This window comes from Quercus suber, unplaced genomic scaffold (genome assembly GCF_002906115.3).
Source record: "Quercus suber isolate HL8 unplaced genomic scaffold, Cork oak 2.0 scaffold_603, whole genome shotgun sequence".
Classification (NCBI taxonomy): Eukaryota; Viridiplantae; Streptophyta; class Magnoliopsida; order Fagales; family Fagaceae; genus Quercus; species Quercus suber.
Window position 1 is genome coordinate 89,172 of NW_027070047.1, and position 21,038 is coordinate 110,209.

Sequence of the window (21,038 nt, forward strand, 5' to 3'; positions counted from 1 at the left end):
AATAAATAAATAAAATAATATTTAAATGAGATAAAAAATATGATAAAGAATATGTTAAAGAGTGTATTTAAAAAAAGTTAGTAAATAAAAAATAAAAATTACTATTTATTCTCTGGTACAAAAATTTGATTTGCTGGCAGTTGCGATAAGAGGATAGGGGTCCGCTACATCACAAAGGCAAGCAATACGTACTTGGTGCTGGTGGTGGGGTGCCTTTGCTTATAGAGACGGTTCCATCTCCACTTGTCTCGCTTTGTCTATTTAAAATTTTAAATCCCAACACGCAGATTTCAAGTACAGTTTAGTGAATGGCATCCTCGTTATTTCCCACCAACCCCAGTGGCATTTTCCTCTCTCCGACTCCTTTCTCCTCGGTTTCATCGACCAAACCTTTTAAAACACAGAGTCAGAGACCCAAAAAAAAATCATTAGAAAAAAAAAACAAACGCACACTGTCTCTCTCTCACGCACACTCTCTCTCTCTCTCTCTTTCACACAAAAACACAAACACTTTGTGTGCGTACGAAAAGAGAGAGTAAAATGTTGAAGGTCTCGTGCAATGTGTTGAGTGACCAAAGCCAAGCGATAACCCAATGTGGGTTTATGGGCCGTGGGCCCATTTTGACACGTGGGCATCGGAGAAATGCCGTCGTTTTAGGCTCTGGTTCTGGTTCTTCGTACAAAGGTCCAATTATGGCTGTGGTGTCTGACCGGGTAATCGGATCCGGGTCAGGGCCAGGGTCAGGGTCAGTGTCGGGGACTCTGGCGGACCGTTTGAGACTTGGGAGCTTGACGGAGGATGGATTGTCTTATAAGGAGAGATTCATAGTGAGATGCTATGAAGTTGGGATTAACAAAACTGCCACTGTTGAAACCATTGCTAATCTCTTGCAGGTTCTTTCGAAATTCCCACATTGTGTTTTTGTTCTTTTTAAAGAATTTTACTTTGAATTGATTCAATTTTGGGTTTTTGTTAATGGGTTTATCGGTGGGATTTGTGGGTTCTGGGTCTCTTTGACGTGCATTTGCAACTTGTTCTAACATTTTTGTCGGATTTTCTCAACTGGGTATTGTCGGTTTTGGATGTCTGGGATTGATTGTGATTGTTTTGTTCTCTGTTACATGCATTTGCTACTGATTGTTTTGAATTTTCAAGATTGTAAGCAAGTTTTTTCATGGGATTTTATCTTATTGTTGGTTTTACTATTTTCTCTCATTTGTATCCGTAAAGATCTAATTTTTTTTTTTTAAATGTGTGTGTTAGCAAATATTGGATTTTTAGCAATTGGGTGCGTTGTAAATCTCTGTGTCACTGTCCATTTCTTTGTCATGTAGATTTCTGAATTTTAGCGCCTGAGTCATGTTGCATGGCTTTGTTGTTGACTTGCTTAGGCTGGTCACTGTGCTCTGAAAACATTCCACTCTGTGGCAAGATGCATGCTTTTTAGGCACTAGTCTCTATATTGATTTGAATGCTACCATGCTGGAATTTGAATTCTTTTGTCTTAATATCTCTGATTTGGATCAAGAAATTGTCAGTGAGCATTGAATTCTCAGTAACTCTTAGTTAGGGGCCTGCTGATTAGTTCAATATCTAGAGATTAATAAATGGAAAATTGGTAATTCAGAAGTTATGGTTCCATTGCTTTTGAAGCTACCCATATTGTGAATGAAAAGTTGGTTTTCATTTTCAGAAAGCTAAAAAAAGAGAGAAAAAATCAATACGCAGTTACTCATTTCATCTTATTGGACAGGGGAGAGATACCTTCTACATTAAATGAAACTTATTGAAGGATTGGCTCTTCTCAAAGATCTTCAATATAATAATTTCCTTGTGTGATGTAGGAGGTTGGATGCAATCATGCACAGAGTGTAGGATTTTCAACAGACGGCTTTGCAACCACCCCTACAATGAGGAAACTGCATCTCATATGGGTTACTGCTCGCATGCACATTGAAATCTACAAATACCCAGCTTGGTGAGTTTTCTTCTTTTTTTATGTTGTGAGTTTAATATGGGATTCTTACATGATAAACTCCATTTTGATACATGGTCGGTGGTACAGGAGTGATGTGATTGAAATTGAAACTTGGTGCCAAGGGGAGGGAAGAATTGGAACCAGACGAGATTGGATACTCAAGGACAATGCTACTGGTCAAGTTATTGGAAGAGCAACAAGGTGCATATTAAGCTACTTTTTCTTTTTTACGTCCTTTCCCTTGCAAAAGAGTCTTATAAGGTTAAATAAATGAAGCAACGATATTGAAAGAGAGGAATCTTTTTTATAATCTTAAATGGGGAAAATGTTTTTGACACATGCATCACTAATTCAACCACATTTCACTTGTTTATATGATTTTCAAGTCCTGAGTGTCACTTTTTTGATGATTATAGAATGCTCTTCTGGGTGATTTTGATGTATGTTATAAACTCATGTATCAATTAGTCTCTTGTTGTGGTTTTGGGAAACTGCCCTCTTTCTCCATTTCAGTGTCTTCTAATTTTAAAGCAATTTTGTTAATAAATCTCATGATTTCATATAGCTGTTGCTCAAACTACCCATTATAGCCTTTTATTTTTATTTTATAAGTAATAAAGTTTCATTAATAACAAAAAAATCAAGTCACCAAGTATATGAAGTATATGATTGGGGACCATACAATCAATTATGCAAATTACATAAATCTTTCAAATCAGTAATCGAACAAAGAATTGACTACGTAATAATCCAACAAAGTTCTAAAGAAAAATGTTTTAGATCAGGAATAGATCTCTCTGTATCTTCAAAGCACCGGGTATTCCTCTCTCTAGAGATACCACATCAAGCAATGTGGGGTAGCCATCCAAATAGACCCATTCCTTTCCTATGACACCCAAAATGGCCTTTGCCAACCAGCTTTCAGAATTATTTATATTTCCGAAAAATTTAGAGATGCCTTTGAAGGAGAAGAATAAGAATGCACTATAGTCCATAATTTCCTTTATCTTAATTTTTATTTTCTGGGTAAGTGACTTGATCATACTGTTATGTTATTGCTAAGTTAATTTATTATATTGATGTGAAATTCCCCCAAAAGTGACGCATAAACATGATTTTCTACCTAAAGTTGCTGTGATAGAACCATATATTAGATCATTCACATCCAGTTCTGCAAAATCTTTTCATATTTTGAAGAAACTACCCACTTTTCTACCTAGCAAAAAAAAAAACCCACTTTTTTATTTTAGCTAGCCATTTTTTAAATACACCTTACATCACACTCTTCATTTTCAATACGCTTTAAGTGGGCAAGGGGCTTTCAAATCCTAGATGTTTTTGTTGGAAACACTAGGAGATGATGCCGATTGGCCTAAAGGTTGTTGGCATCCCACCCTTAATTTTCTCATACATCCTATTAAATATTCAAATAAATTCTTTATGTTTCTTCCTTTCTTTCCATCACTTTTTTCACTCCTTCCCCTATTCCCACCCCCTTCTGTTAGGCCCCTCTCCTAGGCTCCGCCTACAATGTTTGACGACACCAATTTGCCACCCCACTGCCAAATCAGCAGCCTAATGGCCAGATCTGCCACCCACCAACAATACCAAGTCCAAGTTGGCCCCCAACAACTGGTGAAGCCAAATGGCCAACAACATCAGCAGATCACTTTGCAGATGAGAGAGAGAGAGAGAGAGAGAGAGAGAGAGAGTAGCATATAAAATATGATGCAGTGCTTGGTATGGCTAACAATTATTGTAGATTTTTCAGAATTTTGAATAGTAATGAGTAATGATGAGCAGGGTGTGGAGAGCCTTTTTTTTTTTTTTTTTTTTAGGGGGGGGGGGGGGGGGGGGTGGTGATTCCTAGCTACAGTACTCAACAATTTAGCTAAAAAGATCATTTGCAAAACTGGATGTGACTGCTGTTATGGGGATTGAAAAGCAACCATGGATTTATATGTATTTTGTTGCATTTTTTCTTTCCCTATAATATTCTGAAATAATATATATTCTACTCTTAAGATTAAACATTTCAATTCCTTCCTGTAGTAGCTTCTTTGCAAATCAGAAAATAAATGAGGCCACTATAAATATAGATCAAGAGGTTATCCTGCTAGAACACAATTATTCATAAATTTAATTCTTCTCTTGACCATTGACAAAAATTATGCTAGTCTGGTGTGTGCCAGAATGTGCTTAAATTATCCAGCACACTTTTTTTTTGGTTAAAAATTCTGTTTATTAATTAATCAATCTCATCTTGATTCAAAGATCACCTTTGTGGAAGCTATCAAACATTTGTTGTCAGATTAACTCAACAACTTGACTTAGTAATTCTTGCAATTATTTCTAACTTTGTCTATCTGATTTGAGATGCATTGTCAAAGTTTATCATGTGAACCTTATGTTTCAGCAAGTGGGTGATGATGAATGAAGACACCAGACGTCTTCAGAAAGTTAGCGATGATGTACGGGATGAATATTTAGTTTATTGTCCGCGAGAACCCAGGTAAGGATGCCTTGTTTTCTCTAGGTATAAAATATCTGATTTATTTGTAAATGGTTTTATACAGTTTACAAAATGTAATTCACATGGCATATTGGCTTCATCATAATTAACACTTGCAAGATGGCATGATTTTGCTTGGCATATTTTTATTGTGCGATGGTTGAAACCCTTTTGCTCACATCTTTGTCATATGTGTGATTGGACATTGTAAATAAGATAATATTCATCAATATATTAAAATTTGATAGAAACTAATTTATTTAATGAGATTGGGGGAATAGATAGTTTTACAATATATAGGTTCAAGGTGCTACCTGTTCTTTTGTAGGTTTGTACGAGGCACCAAATTTCATCATGATAAATTGTCTTTTGCAAGCTTGAGAGAGAGCATTTTGAAAATGTAGAGTACACTGTTGGAAATGCATTAAATCATAAGGAATCTAATTAACTAAAGCAAGAGTGTGAGAAATAGTTAAGTTTGTATGATAAACTGACTAAATTATTAATGAAGGTTGTTGAATATTTTTACATTAAAAAATATCAGAAGATGTTAGTGTAGAGCTGGAGCAACTATGTTATTGAATCTTGCTCTACAATTGCAAACATTTAACAAAGCTTGAGTTTACATGTAACAAATTGAAAAAGTAACGGAGATTGATATATGTGTAATGTTTATAGTAACATTTAATGAAGCTTGGAAAAAATTAAGTCATGCGAGGTATAATGTTTTATCATAACATTTAATAAATTTTGAGTTTTTATTTATTTATTTATTTTATAAGTAATGATGATTTAGTTTTATGTAAGTAAAAAACTCAAAAAGATGAGAGTTGCTTTATATGATTTGCTCTCTTGCAAAGGAGAGTAATTAATTCACCAATTAAGGAGTTAGTTGATTTAGGTCAATGGAACAAGAGAAGGTAGAGGAAGACCTAAACTAACATTTAAATGCATGCATTACTATTTTTATATCCTATGAGTAAGCATAACAAAAAAAGAAAAAAGAATTTCATGCATGGAAAGGGCATAACTTCAGAAAGGTTGAAAGGCTCAAGAATTAAGTTTTGGACTCCTCCCCCAAGAAAAAATCCATTCTCTTAATATTCTTTCTTTTTGGGTAAGGCCTCAATTTTCCTCAAATCAATGGTTTTTCCTGGTATATTGTTGAAATAATCACTTGCAACAATAAATCGTCAATCCTTTGTTTTGTTTTTATTTATTTTTTGGCCTGAAAAGCTTTACTTGTAATAAAAGATTTTACTAACATGGAAGCAGTGCCATTTTTTTCTTGATATACCATGTAGGACCTACTCTTGTTAAATTCTTCTGTTACTGGAAATTGTCTACATTAAGGACTGTGTGACCTTTTTCTTTTTCTTTTTTCTTTTTTGTTTTTTTGGAAGAGTGGGGGAGGGATTAGATGGGGATCTAATTTTATGCGAAACGAAATAACTGAAGATTGTGGTAGATATTGTTACATCACAAGATATAATTGGAAACATCCCAGGTGAATATAATATGGGGTGCATAGATTACTTATAGCTTAAGTTGATAAATTCTGATCATCTCTAAACATCTCTATATTTTATACTACTGTTAATTCTCATTATTGACTTTGTTTGATATTTTTAATTTTTATGTTTTGTCGGTTTGGCTTTTCTAGATTAGCAATTCCTGAGGAGAACAGTAGTAGTTTGAGAAGAATACCAAAACTGGAAGATCCTGCTGATCATTCTAAGCTGGGACTTGTGGTAAGATCATTTGGTTGATCTAAATTATTTGAACAGTTTTTCGAGGTCCCACATCTCAGTATTGATTTTTTGCAGCCCAGAAGAGCTGATCTGGACATGAACCAGCATGTTAATAATGTCACCTACATTGGATGGGTTCTGGAGGTTGGTTGAAGCCATCTTTTATTAATATTAGCAGTATTCTTGTTAAACAGATGCCAAAGCTTCTTAATCCCCCCCTTTTCTTTTAATCACTGACTTTTAATTAAAAGTATCCTTACAATGGAGCCACATTCTAAAGCACTTCAGCACCCATAATTTGTATAGGGTTGGAGAGGTCCGTGGTATATTCCATGCCTTTGTTTCCAGGTAGGGTGCCCTGTAAAGTGGGTGAAATAAATGGTACCAAGAAAAACTCCGGCTGAAAAACTGCTTTTACTTCTCAGATATGGGTGGAGAGTGCCTTTTCAAGCTTCTGAATTCCTTTTGATTCTTCAAAAGGAGGACCACAAATTAAAGAACTAAAATTAAATTAAAAGGGGAAACTTTTTACATAAAAAGCTTGGTGGTGATAATATTTCTTATTACTCATCAACAATTGAAAAAAAAAAAACAGGATATCAGACTTATCAGGAAAATAAAGTAATAAACTTTAGATAAAGTGTCTTTACATAAATATGCCTTATATAAGTGGTCTCCCTAAAGTGACCATTGAGGGGAATGCAAAGTCATGCATGGATTCAGCGATACATCATGCTATAAAGGCTAGTCAGCAAATAAAGAATATCGTTCACGAAGGCTAGACCTTAGCTGCACAGTTTGATTTTTGTAGAATTTTAACTTCTCATTGGGTTAAAAGGGAGGCAAACTTGTATGCAGTCTACCAACTTGTTTGCTCTTCTAGAGCGGTCGAGTTGAAGCCCTTAGGGGGATTCTTGCTTGTAATTTATATGTTTTTTTCCATGTTTGATGAATTTCATCTATATAGCCCCAAAAAAGAAAAAGAAAAAGAAAGATAAAGATGGCATTATTCACATTTTGTTGTTTTATTAGTAAGTTACCCTCTCTTAGTCTGTTTTGAACTCACAACCTTGCCCTCCACCCATTATTATGGGAGGAGGAAGTACTGTTATTTTTAATGATGACATTATTACATATGACAAATTCATTGCTGATTCGACCCAGTTCATCCAATTATTTCTTTCTAATTTTGGAAATCAATATGAATGTAATGATTAACATCTGATAGAAAATTATCTTTTTATTGGTACGAGTGTTGAAAGGTTTGAATTCATTAGAATTTAGGGGGATCTTTGTAGCCTTCCCCACCCACCTAAAAATATCTGTGCGCTGCATCATTCTTAAGTGACTTATTTTGGCTTATGTTTTTGTTATTGATGATACTTCCTGTTAATATTATAAAGCTGGTTGAGTAATACATTTTTTTTCTACCAGAGCTTGCCTCAGGAAATCATTGATAGCCATGAACTGCAAACTATTACTTTAGATTACAGACGGGAGTGCCAACATGATGACATAGTTGATTCACTTACCAGTGTGGAACCAGTAGAGGATGCCGAAGCGGTTTCTAAGATTCAAGGAACTAATGGGTCTATAGCTGCAACAGAAAACAATGAAGATTTACGTCAGTTTCTACATTTACTGAGAGTGTCAGGTGATGGGCTTGAAATAAATCGAGGACGCACTGAGTGGAGAAAGAAACATGCAAGATGATACATAGTTAGATGACTTTACTTTTTTATTGCTTTCAATGGTTCTTATTCAATCTTTCCTCTCGTGTATTTTTTACTTTTCAGCTCAATGGATTTTGCTCCAAAATTGTCTTTGGAGGGAGAGAGTTTCTTATGCATCCATTGCACACAACAGATGTCTCACAGTAAACCGGGAGGGGAAATGCGGGAAATTGTGGATCTCATCTGTTGTCAGAGACATCAGTTGCCTGCAATGGATGCACTAGAGACTAACTCCGTTGGATCATGCATACAGATTGCTTTGAGAGACTCCACGAGCCATTTGATGTATTTTATTTCTAGTTTTTCTTTGATATTTATAAGCTCAATGTTCCATGTATGTTGTTGATATTTAATAATCTTGGAAGGGATATGCTTCCATTCCATTGCGAATAGACCCTTATGACCTGTTTCGATGGAAGGGGGAAGGGGGTAGAGTGAAGGGGAGTAGAGTAGAGTTGACTGAAAATAGCTAATTTTGTGCTAAATCAACTCTAATCAATTTTATTCCCCCTCCCTTTCCTTCAATCCAAACGGACCATTAGTGTTTTTCACAAGTTTATATATGTAAAAAATGATTTGTGAACAAATCATTGCTCAAATGGGTTAGTAACTGTTATATTGGTCCCAAATATCGAGCGGAAGAGTCTCTTCTTTAACCCACTACATTGGGGATTTTATAAGACTAATTATATGGATAATTTAAATAAGTCACATGACTTATTAAAAAAATTATGTGACCAAAACTATATGCATGTATGGTCTTGTCAATTGTTATATACTGGGTTCAATGGAGTTAGCTTCAAGCCAAATTAGAGTTAAATTTCTTCTTATTATTTAAACGAGATAATCCACATTAATAAAGCTTGAATATCTATCTTCTCTCAAATAAATAAATAAAGCTTGTATAGGTTCGGGTTTGTTGTGGCCTAATGAAGCTCCAATTAAGGTTAATCTTGAACATGGACCATCTCGCCAGCTAGAAGGCTTATGATTTGCAATAGACGTCTTGCATTCTCACTTCGGTTGACTCTGTTGCAGACATCAAAACATGTGCTACTTTATGCTAGTGTCTGAAATATAAAACGTATAGTGTTAGCATTTGAAAGGCGAACTGTTAAAATACTCAACGAATACTACCTTTAAACATATATTTGTATTATAATATTATATCATTGATTAGTGAAGTTCCATTACGGTTTTTTTTTCCCCAAGTTATTAGAGCTCTTATATCCTCATATTTAGCCATCAATTGGCACAATTCTTATTGGAGACTGTTTGTTTTGGTGCTCAGATACCAATATTTGAAAGGAAAAACGTGTATGCACAAGTGGGATTGATTAATTCGATCACATAATATCAACAACGAAAGCAAGACACAATGAATCACACTCTAAGGAGCCTAAGAACCCTTCCACAGAAAGTAGAAATAGAGAGTAGTTTTCCTTCTCTCATATTCACATTCACACACCCACTTCCATCAATTACCCAAATGGGTAATGCTACTACTATTTATAGATTTTTGTCGTGTGTAGTTACATAGTTAATTACTAGTTGAAAATCAAGAGAGGCCACTCTTGATTATGAACTACAATGCAGACTGTCAAAGGGAATCACGTTAATCTTTTATGTTCTTTGTCATTATAAGCTCCTTTTTATTTAGACACGCTTTCCCCCAACAACACACCCCCCCCCCACCCCCCCCCCCCGACCTTATATATTAGTAAGAACAATATGAGCAGTTAGAGCTCAAAATAAAAGATAGCATTAAAAAAATCTACACTAGTACGAGGCTTATACCACAGTACTTAAAAAAGAATTGTATCCAGTGTATAAAGCTCTCACTTAGGAGCAGCAATTGGCAGGCTACCTCATACCCCATGATTGTCTCATGGAAATTTCATGAACCATTGTTACTAGTTTCATAATAAGGTTAATTTGAGCAACATCTCATCAATGGAGTCCACCACTGACCACATTTATCATACACTAATTACTAGTTACAACATGTTACGTCAGTAATTAGGAAAATGTTGTATCAAACTTAATATTTTCAGCCATGAGGCCAAATGTTTTACCTACACGCTACACCTGCTCAACTTCTCTACCTATGCTCTGATCCATCATATTATTCCACTTAAAAATTATATGCTTGAAAATGATTTTGCAACCTGACGCATTAACTTTATGGGGTCATGAATCATGATGCTATTAGCAAAGACAACTATTGGAAGATTAAGAAAAATCTACTACCAAAACAATTAAGCAAATGCCCATGCAGATTTAATTTATCAACTATATTACGTTAAGTCGCCTCATCATTCTTTCTAAAATAACAAAGCCTCCCATGCATAGAACTTTAAATTTGATTCCCATATCAAGTTTAGTAAGAAAACCTCATTTTCACAAGTTTCACTATAAATTCGAGTAAGATAAAAATATAATGGAGAAGACTACTAAGGCATTGCTTGTTTACACTCTATTTCTTATGGCATTTCTCACTGGTGCTAAAGGAGAAGAGATGTGCCAAAGAAAGATGATCAGGTCTACCAGCCTCAGAATTTCGACTTCGGCTTTACTTGGCCATTCTTATTCCCTTTTGGGACTGGATTCCGTATTTTTGCAGGCATTCCCGGCTCAGGTTATCTTGGAGGCTCTACTGGTTTTGCTTCTGCAGGTCCTGGTATTGGAGGAGATGGTGGCAATGGGGACATTCCTAATGCTGGTGTTGGAGCTGGATGCAACTCTCCCTGATCAATCAAATGGAACTAGCATGTGTCGAAGGTGTTTAATATAAGGGTGTGTTTTATGATAATAGTAAATAAACAATGAGCCTCCAATAGGCTGTGTCCTATTTGTGCTTGTTCAATCATCTTTTATACATATGGCTAGTGATATGTAATGAAATAAAAGTGTGCTTTAGCTTTGTTATCTCCTCAACACTTTCAATAAATTAGGACCCTGTCTCAAGGGGTCATTCCTCTTAGGAATGTGATTGTCTTACTCTTACACTCCCATTTCACACCATACCTGATGTCCATATATAGATTGTGTGAAATGGACAACATGAAATAACAATTTTCCTTCCTATCATAGTGCAACTCAAAGTACAGTCCAAAACTTTTTTTTTTAAAATAATCCCTCTTGAATTTAATCCTTTTTGAATAATGTTAAAACCCTACCAATTTTAATGCAATCACAATGTTAAAGAAATGACATAACCTGTTGACTGTGAATACCAAATGTGAATGAGTTATCAATTTTTCTTCAATGATGAAATGAGTCCTCATTTTGAGTAGTTTTAGGTCTTCTTAAGTTCTTATTTAATGAAATCATAACCTGTATACATATAGTTTAAATAATGAAAATTGCATTGAAAATGTGAAATTATTTAAATGGTGAAATAATATTTTAAATTTCTTGAATCTTTGGTAGTAGAGATTTACATAAAGCAAACTATATTAGTAATTAATTTAATAGGCTAATTGTAACAACTACAATTTTGACATGTATTTTATCTTTATTTCTTGTTCAAATCATAAGAAAATAAATTACTAAAATTTTGTGAGATCAGCTTGGCTTATTTACAAACAAATAGTCATAATTTTTTTTCCCCACACACACCAAGTTATTACAAAGAGAATTCACTTGGAGATGACCCCAAATTGCTGGCAAGAGATTTTGAACACAGAATTTCATATATATCACGAGGTTTAAGAAACCAACAAATAGTCATAAATTAAAAGGAGGATTAGTGATTCTCAAAATAAAAAATTGTATTTTAAGAGGTCCTATGTTAATTTACTTGAGTGGACTTAATTTAAGCTCTAAAAAGTTCAATTACCCTTTTAGACCCATAATTTTAAAACCTAGACCGTTTAATGAACCATAAAAGAGAGTTCAAGATTTTGAGATTAAACTAAGGTTTGACCAAGATAGAACCGTGATGATGTTATAATTAATTTAATAATGACTTAATATTAAAAAATATATAAAAATTAACAATCTTGTCAAAAATAATATATATAGAGGTTCAAGTATATCTTAATTACAAATAAGGTGATATTATTTTACAAATTTATACAAATATAATTAAATATTCTCCTATTTCAAATACTTTAGCAAATTTGTACAAAATAACAATTTTTCAGTATACCAATATAATTTAAAAAGTAACTTCAAATGTTTAGATTACTATATTCCATTTAAACTCTCAAAAAAAAAAAAAAAAAACCACAACCACAAATGTCTTTTCTTTTTTTTTTGAAAGGCAACCACAAATTTCTTGTCTCAACTTAAATAATTATTTTAAATACAAAATACTACAACCTCTGGAGTCTGGACCTGGTAAGTTGTAATTTGAACCTACTCACCTACGGTTTCAAACGGTAATAAAGAAAAGAAAAAAAAAGAGTTTGTAAGTGTATTTATTTTGTTGAAATTAAATTTTTTTTATTAAAAGTATTGTAGATAAAGGTAAAAATAAAACATGTCGACAGGAGCTGGCATAAAAAGCCAGATTTGCACCACCAATCAGTATTTGCCACGTCATACATTTAATGAAAAACCCATACACCCTCACACACAATTATATTCCTCACACACGTATCAGAGAGTAGACTGGGATTTTTTAGAAAATAACTACAAAACCCAAACAATATTATTAGTTAGGCAACGTTTCAAACATATTGCATTTCTAACAATTCGACTTCAGAGGAGTCGATTTTACTGTTCATATCGCCTATTTTTGTGCCACGTAGATAAAGAAATCGAGTCCTTTGAACTCATTTCTTATACATAGAAATCGACTTCTCTAGAGTCGTTTTCTATACAAAGAAATCGACTTCAGTGAAGTCTATTTCTGTGTAGAAACCGACTTCAGTGAAGTCGATTTCTTTGATCTGCCCAGCCCCAAAAACTTACACGATTTGTTCGTGTTCTTCCTTTCCTCCCCAAAATGCCGCCTGGGTTTCTCCTCCAAAACAAATCAAACCCGAGCGTGTTCTTCTCCTCCACTGCTCGTCGGTGTTGCTGGGTTCGTCGGGGTTTGGTGAATCGGCGCCTGGGTTCTTCGTTTGCTCGTCGGTGTTGCTGGGTTCGTCGGTCAGAATCGGCGCCTGGGTTCTTCGTTCTTCGTTCGTTTTGTGACGGTCAGACTCGGCAGATCCGTGAGGTACGCCGACGATGCAGGCGCCACCACCGTCCGACTCTGCCTGGACCGCCGTGTCAATGAAGAGGCATCTGAAATACACAAAAAAAGCTTGATTCAGTGTATGAATATCCATACAAAGAAATCGACTTCTCTGGAGTCGTTTTCTATACAAAGAAATCGACTTCGACTTGAAGTCGATTTCTTTGTATAGAAAACGACTCTAAAAAAGTCGATTTCTGTGTATAAGAAATGAGTCCAAAGGACTCGATTTCTTTAATCGACTCCTCTGAAGTCGAATTGTTAAAAATGCAATATGTTTGAAACGTTGCCTAACTAATAATATTGTTTGGGTTTTGTAGTTATTTTTCTAAAAAATCCGAGTAGACTCTATCAAACACGCCTAGACCTATTTCGTCTACTCCTCTGCTCTTACCACCGGACTGGAGCTCCACCTCGGTGCTGGCGCCGCCGCACCCGTTGTTCTGGAGCTGTGCGCCACCGCACCTAACCTCAAGGTTTGTTCTGATTTCTGTTGTTGTTTGATTAGTTATTTCCCCAAACTTTGGGTTTCGAAATTTTGGTGGGTTTGGGTTATTTTTTGGATATCAATCTGTTCATATTGGTATGGGTTTTGTTGATTTAGTATGGATTTTGCTTCTTTTTTGTAGTATTTTCATGGGCTTTGATTGGATTCTTAAGTGGTAGGTTTAAACCTTAAAAAATCTGATTGTACCAAATGAGTTTGCTGGCAAAGAGAGTGCCGTTTCATGTAATTCTGAGCCCTAATGACAGAATTTGCTATTATCTGCTACCTTAAATGAAAAAGTAAATCATCTTGCCAAACTTAGTTTAGAGAATCCTGTTATGATTGGCCTTGATGACAAGAAGATACAGCCTGTATTATCATCTGAAGATTTTGGATCTTTGGGATTTGATGTGAATGATGAATTAGAACAGCCTGATTAATTGACGAGCTCTCCAATTGCAGATTTTAGAGTTCCATCTCAATTAGTTCAGAGATATGTGAAAGGTTTATGCTGATATAAAGCTTGATTTTGTGAATCTTTAAGTGGCACTCTGTATCTTGCATCGGCTTCACATGAGAAGTACCCTGGAAAGCCTCAAGAGTTTAAAATATATTCTAATAGCACATTTCATATCCCTGTTAACGATGCTCACCAGGTAAACAATCCTATGTTTGATGTTTTCTAATGGCATTAGAAGATGCTATCTAATGATGTAATTCAGAAGGGTAATGTGGGCTTCAAAGAACAACTTAGAGGATGTTCTGAATCCATCTAGAATTTCAATTATTCTATAACTGCTTATATATGTATTACACACACATCTCATCATTGACGTATTCCAGCAAGCATGAATTAATGATCAATCTTTTTTGACAAATTTTACTTCTTTTCCCAGGCTGAAGTCTGTGGAATCCAGCAGGATGGCTTACACCTCCAAGCAAGAAGTCAGAAGTATGGCAAGGTTTGTCTTCTTCATAATTTATAAACTTCTACATTCAGATGTAGAACGTGAAGAAGGAAATAATTGTTGACTAGCTCGTTTTACATAGAAGAAGCAAGAGCAGTTGGAACTCACAAAAATGTTCCGGATAGGTTCCTTCTATTAAATATCTTAACAGTTGAAATTTGTAGTGCAAGGAAATAAAGATTTTGTTTTATAAGATACATTTTCCTAAATTTTAAAAAGCAAGTGCATTCGGCATTCCATCCCTCACTCTTATTTCTGGAGCTATAGTTTTTACTTCTAGAGCAACTCTAGGTGTGCAACGCATTAATTTACTCACATGATGAATTGAAGCAGCTAAAGGTTCTCTAGCAGTTTTTTTTTTTTTTCCCCATTGATCAAGCTAAATAACTCCTAGCATCTTTTTCATTGCTGTGTCTGTGGTTGGTTCAGTTTCATAGCCTTTTATCTGTTAATGATCGTAATTTTTTCATGACAGCTTGAGAGGGGTCAATTGCTCACAGTTCCTCCTTATCTAGTGAGGAGACGCAAGCAGAATTTCCACCATCTAGAACAGTGCGGAGTTGACTTAATACTCGGATGTAATGGATTCATTTGGGTTGGTGAACATGTTGAAGCCAAAGATGATATGGTAGAGGATCAAGCAAGCAAACTTGAGCAACAGAATATTAAATCTAATAAAAATTCCATTAGTCTTGAAAAGCAAGAACAAACACACAATCTGATAGAGACAAGGCAGAGCATATGTAGGATTGCAAATGCTGTCCGGGTTTATCTATTTTAGGCTTGAATATAACCATCGAAGTGATCATGGATACCATGAACCTGAGTAGCTCTCTGAATCTTGATATACATGAGATGCTTTGTTCAGAGTTCTGTGTTCTGGTTGCAGAGGGAGAGGCTGAACGGCAAAGCTTGACTAAAAAGAAGGGATGATTGTAGCATCCCTGTTATGTTCTAAGTACTAACTGTTTAGAGAAACATCAACCTTCATATCCTCTCTTTTTATTGTCTTGATTTTTTTGGGTTTTAGCCCTCTTTGTGTTTGGTTTTACCATGAATATTAGGGAGCCTTTTTTTTTGTCAATTGTAAAGGACAATTATGTACTGTGAGCAGAATTGCATTAATGCTTCTTTTTATTATTATTTATTATTTATTTATTTTTAAGAAACCACTCTTGATGATTTTTGCTTCAAAGAAATATAGATATGATAGATCTGAATCTTTACGCTTCAGAATAATTGTCCCATATGATATGTTTTAAAACTAGCATTTTTTTTTTCTTTTCTCATAATAACGTAAACAGGGACACAGAATTTCTTGTTGCATTACATCGAATAGTTCCCAAAGGTAGAAAGGAAAACAAAAAAATATTGTTAATAATTCTAATATCTTTCATACACCTATGTAGAATCTAGAATGTTAACTCTGAACATTACATCAAAAATAACTGAAACTTCTATTGTCTATTTTCTGATGAATATTGAAGTATCATTTATTCTTAGCAAATGAAAGGCTAATATGGTGTGTTAGCACTATGCACAAGTTATTGCTTAAAAACTACGATTCATCTTTAGGAGGTGATTGGAAGCAGTGTTCATCCCAATAGTACGGGTACTTCGATTTTGCTGCGGTGTGAGTCATGGACCAATCCTTGTATATAAACCTGAAAGCAAGTGCCATAGTGCAAATTTTCTCTTAGAAGATAACAATTAAAAAGGAAAGAAAGAACCAAGAATGAGACACTGAAAGCCATCTAAATTTTGTAAACAAGCAGGTTCTTTGCAAAACAGAGAACTTTCAAAGTAGTGCTTTATAAAAAATAAACACAAATGCAAATACATACATACATGTTATGCATGAATTTAAGGGTGGAAAATGTATTTACATAGGCATGAAATTTGTGGATTTAAATATTCATATAATCATATGCTTGAGAAACTTGTATCCATCCCTCTGATTTAATACAGGTTCTAATTTAATGCTTTTATTATCTTTTAACTGGTAAGTAACACACACTCCCAACCCACCACATTACCCATCATCTTGTACTTAGTACTTACATGATGTCATTTGAGCTAAAACTTATTGAAATCATTATGTTACTAAAAAAATGCAGATTAGTGCAGGAACCATAAGAAGTTTTGTAGATGGTCCCAATACCATCATATTGGTCACAATTAAATGACCCTGGTTCAAATAACTTTCAAAACTAATATTTTTTCAATATTAGGCATTCCAGAGAAATTAGTTACTTGCATCCTCCCCCCAGATTTAACATGGTTTCCAATATATTACTTGTATCCTTCAGATGATAATACAGACTGTATCTTCTTGTCATCAAGGCCAATCATAACAGGATTCTCTAAACTAAGTTTGGCAAGATGATTTACTTTTTCATTTAAGGTAGCAAATAATAGCAAATTCTATCATTGAGGCTCAGAATTACATGAAACGACACTTTCTTTGCCAGAAAACTCATTTGGTACAATCAGATTTTTTTAGGTTTAAACCTACCACTTAAGAATCCAACCAAAACCCATGAAAATACTACCCAAAAAAAAAAGAAGCAAAATCCATACCAAATCAACAAAACCCATACCATTATGAACAGATTGATATTCAAAAAAAAAAACCCAAACCCATCAAAATTTCAAAACCCAAGGTTTGGGGAAATAACTAATCAAACAATAAACAAAAATTAGAACAAATCTTGAGGTTCGGTGCAGCGGGGAGGAGCTCCGGTCCGGTGGTAAGAGTAGAGGAGTAGATGGAATAGGTTTAGGCATGTTTGATAGAGTTTGCTCTCTGATACGTGTGTGAGGAATATAATTGTGGGTGATAGGGTGTATTGGCTTTTCATTAAATGTATGACGCGGCAAACATTGATTGGTGGCGTAAATCTGGCCTTTTACGCCAACTCTTGACCGTATGTTTTCTCTTTTGAAAAAACTTATGTTTTCTTTTTTAAAAAAACTGAGTGTTTGGCTAGCACTTATAAAAGTGGCAGTTTGAGTTGTAAATTACCAAAAATGACAATTTATATATAAGGGGGTTTATTTCATACGTAAATCAACTACTTAATAATACTTACTCAAAAAAAATAAAAAACTACTTAATAATAATAATAATAATAATAATAACAATAATAATAATTTATTGTTAACTAAAATTTGTTGTAAAAATATTTTTACAATATTTTCACAACAAATCATACATGGTAAGTTGTTACTGATTTTAATTTGAACACATTACTTTAAAAAAAAAAATTCACTAGTATTAGCTAGTAACAACCCACTACTTAAGATTTATTGTGAAAATATTATAGTAGCATTTCTTAGTTTTAATTTTTAATTTTTAATTTTTTTTTCTCTTTATCTCTTTTTCTTTCATCCACATGTTATTTATATTTTTTTTCCTCTTTTTTTCTCCTCCACACACAAATTCTTTATCTTCTCCCTATCTTCACTTTTGACTTTTCTTTATACTTTTCTTCTTCACCAAACTACCACCATTTTGTCCACTCTCATTCCAGAACATACCATTTCTTTTTTCTCTTTCTCTACTTTCCTCTACACATTCAGCCACACAACCCACACCCATGCACTTCTTCACCTTGATCTTCTTTATTCTTTTCTTTTTCTCTAACTTCAATCGCACACAGCTCACACCCACGCACTTCTTCATCTTGATCTTCACAGGTAATTTCTCTTAATTTTACCAAAAATCTTCAATACCTCTCTCAGCCCACACCCACACACTTCTTCATCTTGATCTTCACAAGTAATTTCTCTTATTTTTGTGTTTGTCTTCAATTTTCAGTATATTTTGTGGTTAGTGAGATAAGGGTAATTTGGGTCATTTCTTGCATTTCCAATGGTAGTATTGATCAAAAGCGCTTTTGCATTTGCAAAAGCTCCTCAAACCTGCCCCCACGTTTTGGCTCAATTCTTTGCATTTCAAAACGGAGATTTTTTGAGAAAGCATGTTTTGAAACATTACCAAACGCCTAACTTTCATTTTTGCTCTCAAAAAGTGCGTTTTGGCTTCTAAAAGCCGAAACAAACGGGTACTTAAACTTACTACTACAATTCCATTTAAAAAAATAGGGATAGAATTATGTCCAATGCATTAGGGATAGGCTGGGATGCGAACATGTGTTCGTATATCAATGTGTCTAGTACACACAAGCTGTGTCCTAAAATATATGAAAATTCTCATTTTCACATGCATTTATTTCGTCTATCCCTCTTTAGTTAAAAACACATGTCATATAGTTTTCTTCTTCTCTAATTGTTTTGTTTGTAATTTCTTCAGTTTTAATTAAACGTGTCGTTCAAGATTTGCCAGTGTCCTTCTTTCACGAGCAGTCCAGAAGCCATATCGTCATCCTCTTCTTCTTTAAAATCTCGGTGGTTGCCAAAAAAAAAATATATACGGTGGAAATACGATGTTTTCCTTAGTTTTAGAGGTGACGTCACTCATAATAATTTTACCGACCATCTATATGCTACTTTGCAATGGAATGGCATTTTGACCTTTAAGGATGAAGAAAAACTTAAGAGAGGAAAACTTATTTCTTCAGAGCTCTTGAAAGCAATAAAAAAAATCAAGGTTTGCTATTGTAATTCTTTCAAGAAACTATGCATCTTCGACATGGTGTTTGGATGAGCTTGTAAAAATTATCCGATGCATGAAAGAAAATGAAATGATAGTTATACCAGTTTTTTATAATGTGGATCCATCTGATGTACGAAAACAGACAGGAGCTTTTGCAAAAGCCTTTATTGATCACGAACGTCTTAACAAGAGTTTAATGGAGATTGAAACGTGGAGAGATGCTTTAAGAGAATTGGCCAATATCGCCGAATGGCATTTACATGATAGGTAATTTCCATATAAACATTTCTTTTGCTAATATCTAAATAACAGCTTTTTTTATTATTAATCATATGCCATGTAGTATATAAGTAGCTATGAGAATGTATTACAACACGCGTGGATTCAAATATTTCAACTTATGCTAGTTAAAAGCCTGTTGTATTTCGGGACTCAGTGGAAGCAATGCTGATATATTATTGTTATAACAAATAATTTGAGACGGCTGCCTTCAACACTTAGGAGAAGCTCTTTTGGAAAAGAGTGAAACAAAACTGTCTATAATATTATTATAAAAGTTCGGATTCCCAAACTAGAATTGGATGATGCACACAACAACACGTGTCATATGAGTCTTAAAATGCTTGACATGTAATTGATTCTTTAAGATATTTACTATTTAGGACTAACAATGCTACATGGGAAGGCTCACGTCTTAGGCAAGAACAATATTTGTTTGCTTTGAAATTCTTTTTTTAGATCACTCTGTCGTAAACCATCTCCCCCTCACCCCCCATAACAAATTGCATGGAATGAGAGACAATTGGATAAAGATCGAACTGAAGTAATCTAACCAGCATCAACAAAAGGTTTTATAACAAAAAAAAATATAGTTCCCAATCCATCCTTTTGACATGTATAAGTGATATAATCATACAGTTCTTACATGAGTAATTCTATCCACATTGCTCAAGCTAATGAATTCATATTTGTTTCACTCAAGTATTATCACCGAACGCTTTTCTCCAGAGGCCTGAGGCAGATTTTATCCAAAACATTGTGGAAGTGATACTGCGCGAACTGAGTTCAAAATTCTCAAGCATTACCAAAAAAAATCTTGGTAGGAATAGATTCTTCAGTAGAGGAATTGATCACTTCATATTTAGATTTTGAGGGCAAAGTTTTCATGATTGGGATTTGTGGTATGGGGGGCTGGGAAAGACAACTCTTGCTAGAGTGATTTATGAGAAGTTCTCCAACGATTTTAAAGGTTCTAGCTTTATTGCTAATATTAGGGAAGTTTCAGAAAAACAAAGTTTGCTTCCATTACAAAAACAACTTCTTGCACAAACTTTGGGGGAAAGAAACATAGATATATGGGATGTTTATGATGGAGTTGACATGATCAAGACGAGGCTACATTGGAAAAGGGTTCTAGTTGTTCTAGAAGATGTTAATCAACTGGACCAACTAGAAAAATTGGTTGGAGAATGTGGCTGGTTTGGAGAAGGGAGTTGGATCATAATAACAACCAGAGATGAACATTTGTTGCTCCAACATGAAGTTCATAAAATATATAAGCCTAATACATTAAATGTTCATGATGCTCTAAAGCTTTTTTGTTTGAAGGCCTTCAAAAATGAGCAACCAGGAGAAGGTTATGTACAACTCTCTGAAAATGTGATATCTTATGCTAAAGGACTTCCATTGGCTCTTGTAATTTGGGTTCCTTTCTGTTTGGAAGAACAATGGATGAATGGCAAAGTGCATTGGACAATTTGAAAAAAAAATCCTAAAAGTGAGATATTTGATATACTTAAATT

At 34.4% G+C, this 21,038-nt stretch overlaps 1 protein-coding gene and 1 pseudogene across 1 annotated transcript; both read left to right on the forward strand.

The window, feature by feature from the left end:
• The first annotated feature begins 417 nt into the window (after nt 1-417).
• On the forward strand, nt 418-8,365 carry LOC112008374 (oleoyl-acyl carrier protein thioesterase, chloroplastic). The gene is made up of 7 exons (XM_065765057.1): nt 418-894; nt 1,846-1,979; nt 2,067-2,180; nt 4,396-4,491; nt 6,155-6,242; nt 6,318-6,386; nt 7,677-8,365. Exons 1-7 carry the CDS (start codon nt 541-543, stop codon nt 7,953-7,955), a joined length of 1,134 nt encoding a protein of 377 aa, XP_065621129.1. The 5' UTR covers nt 418-540; the 3' UTR covers nt 7,956-8,365.
• A 5,008-nt stretch (nt 8,366-13,373) lies between these two features.
• On the forward strand, nt 13,374-15,787 carry LOC112004972 (exosome complex component RRP4 homolog; annotated as a pseudogene).
• The last annotated feature ends 5,251 nt before the right edge of the window (nt 15,788-21,038 follow it).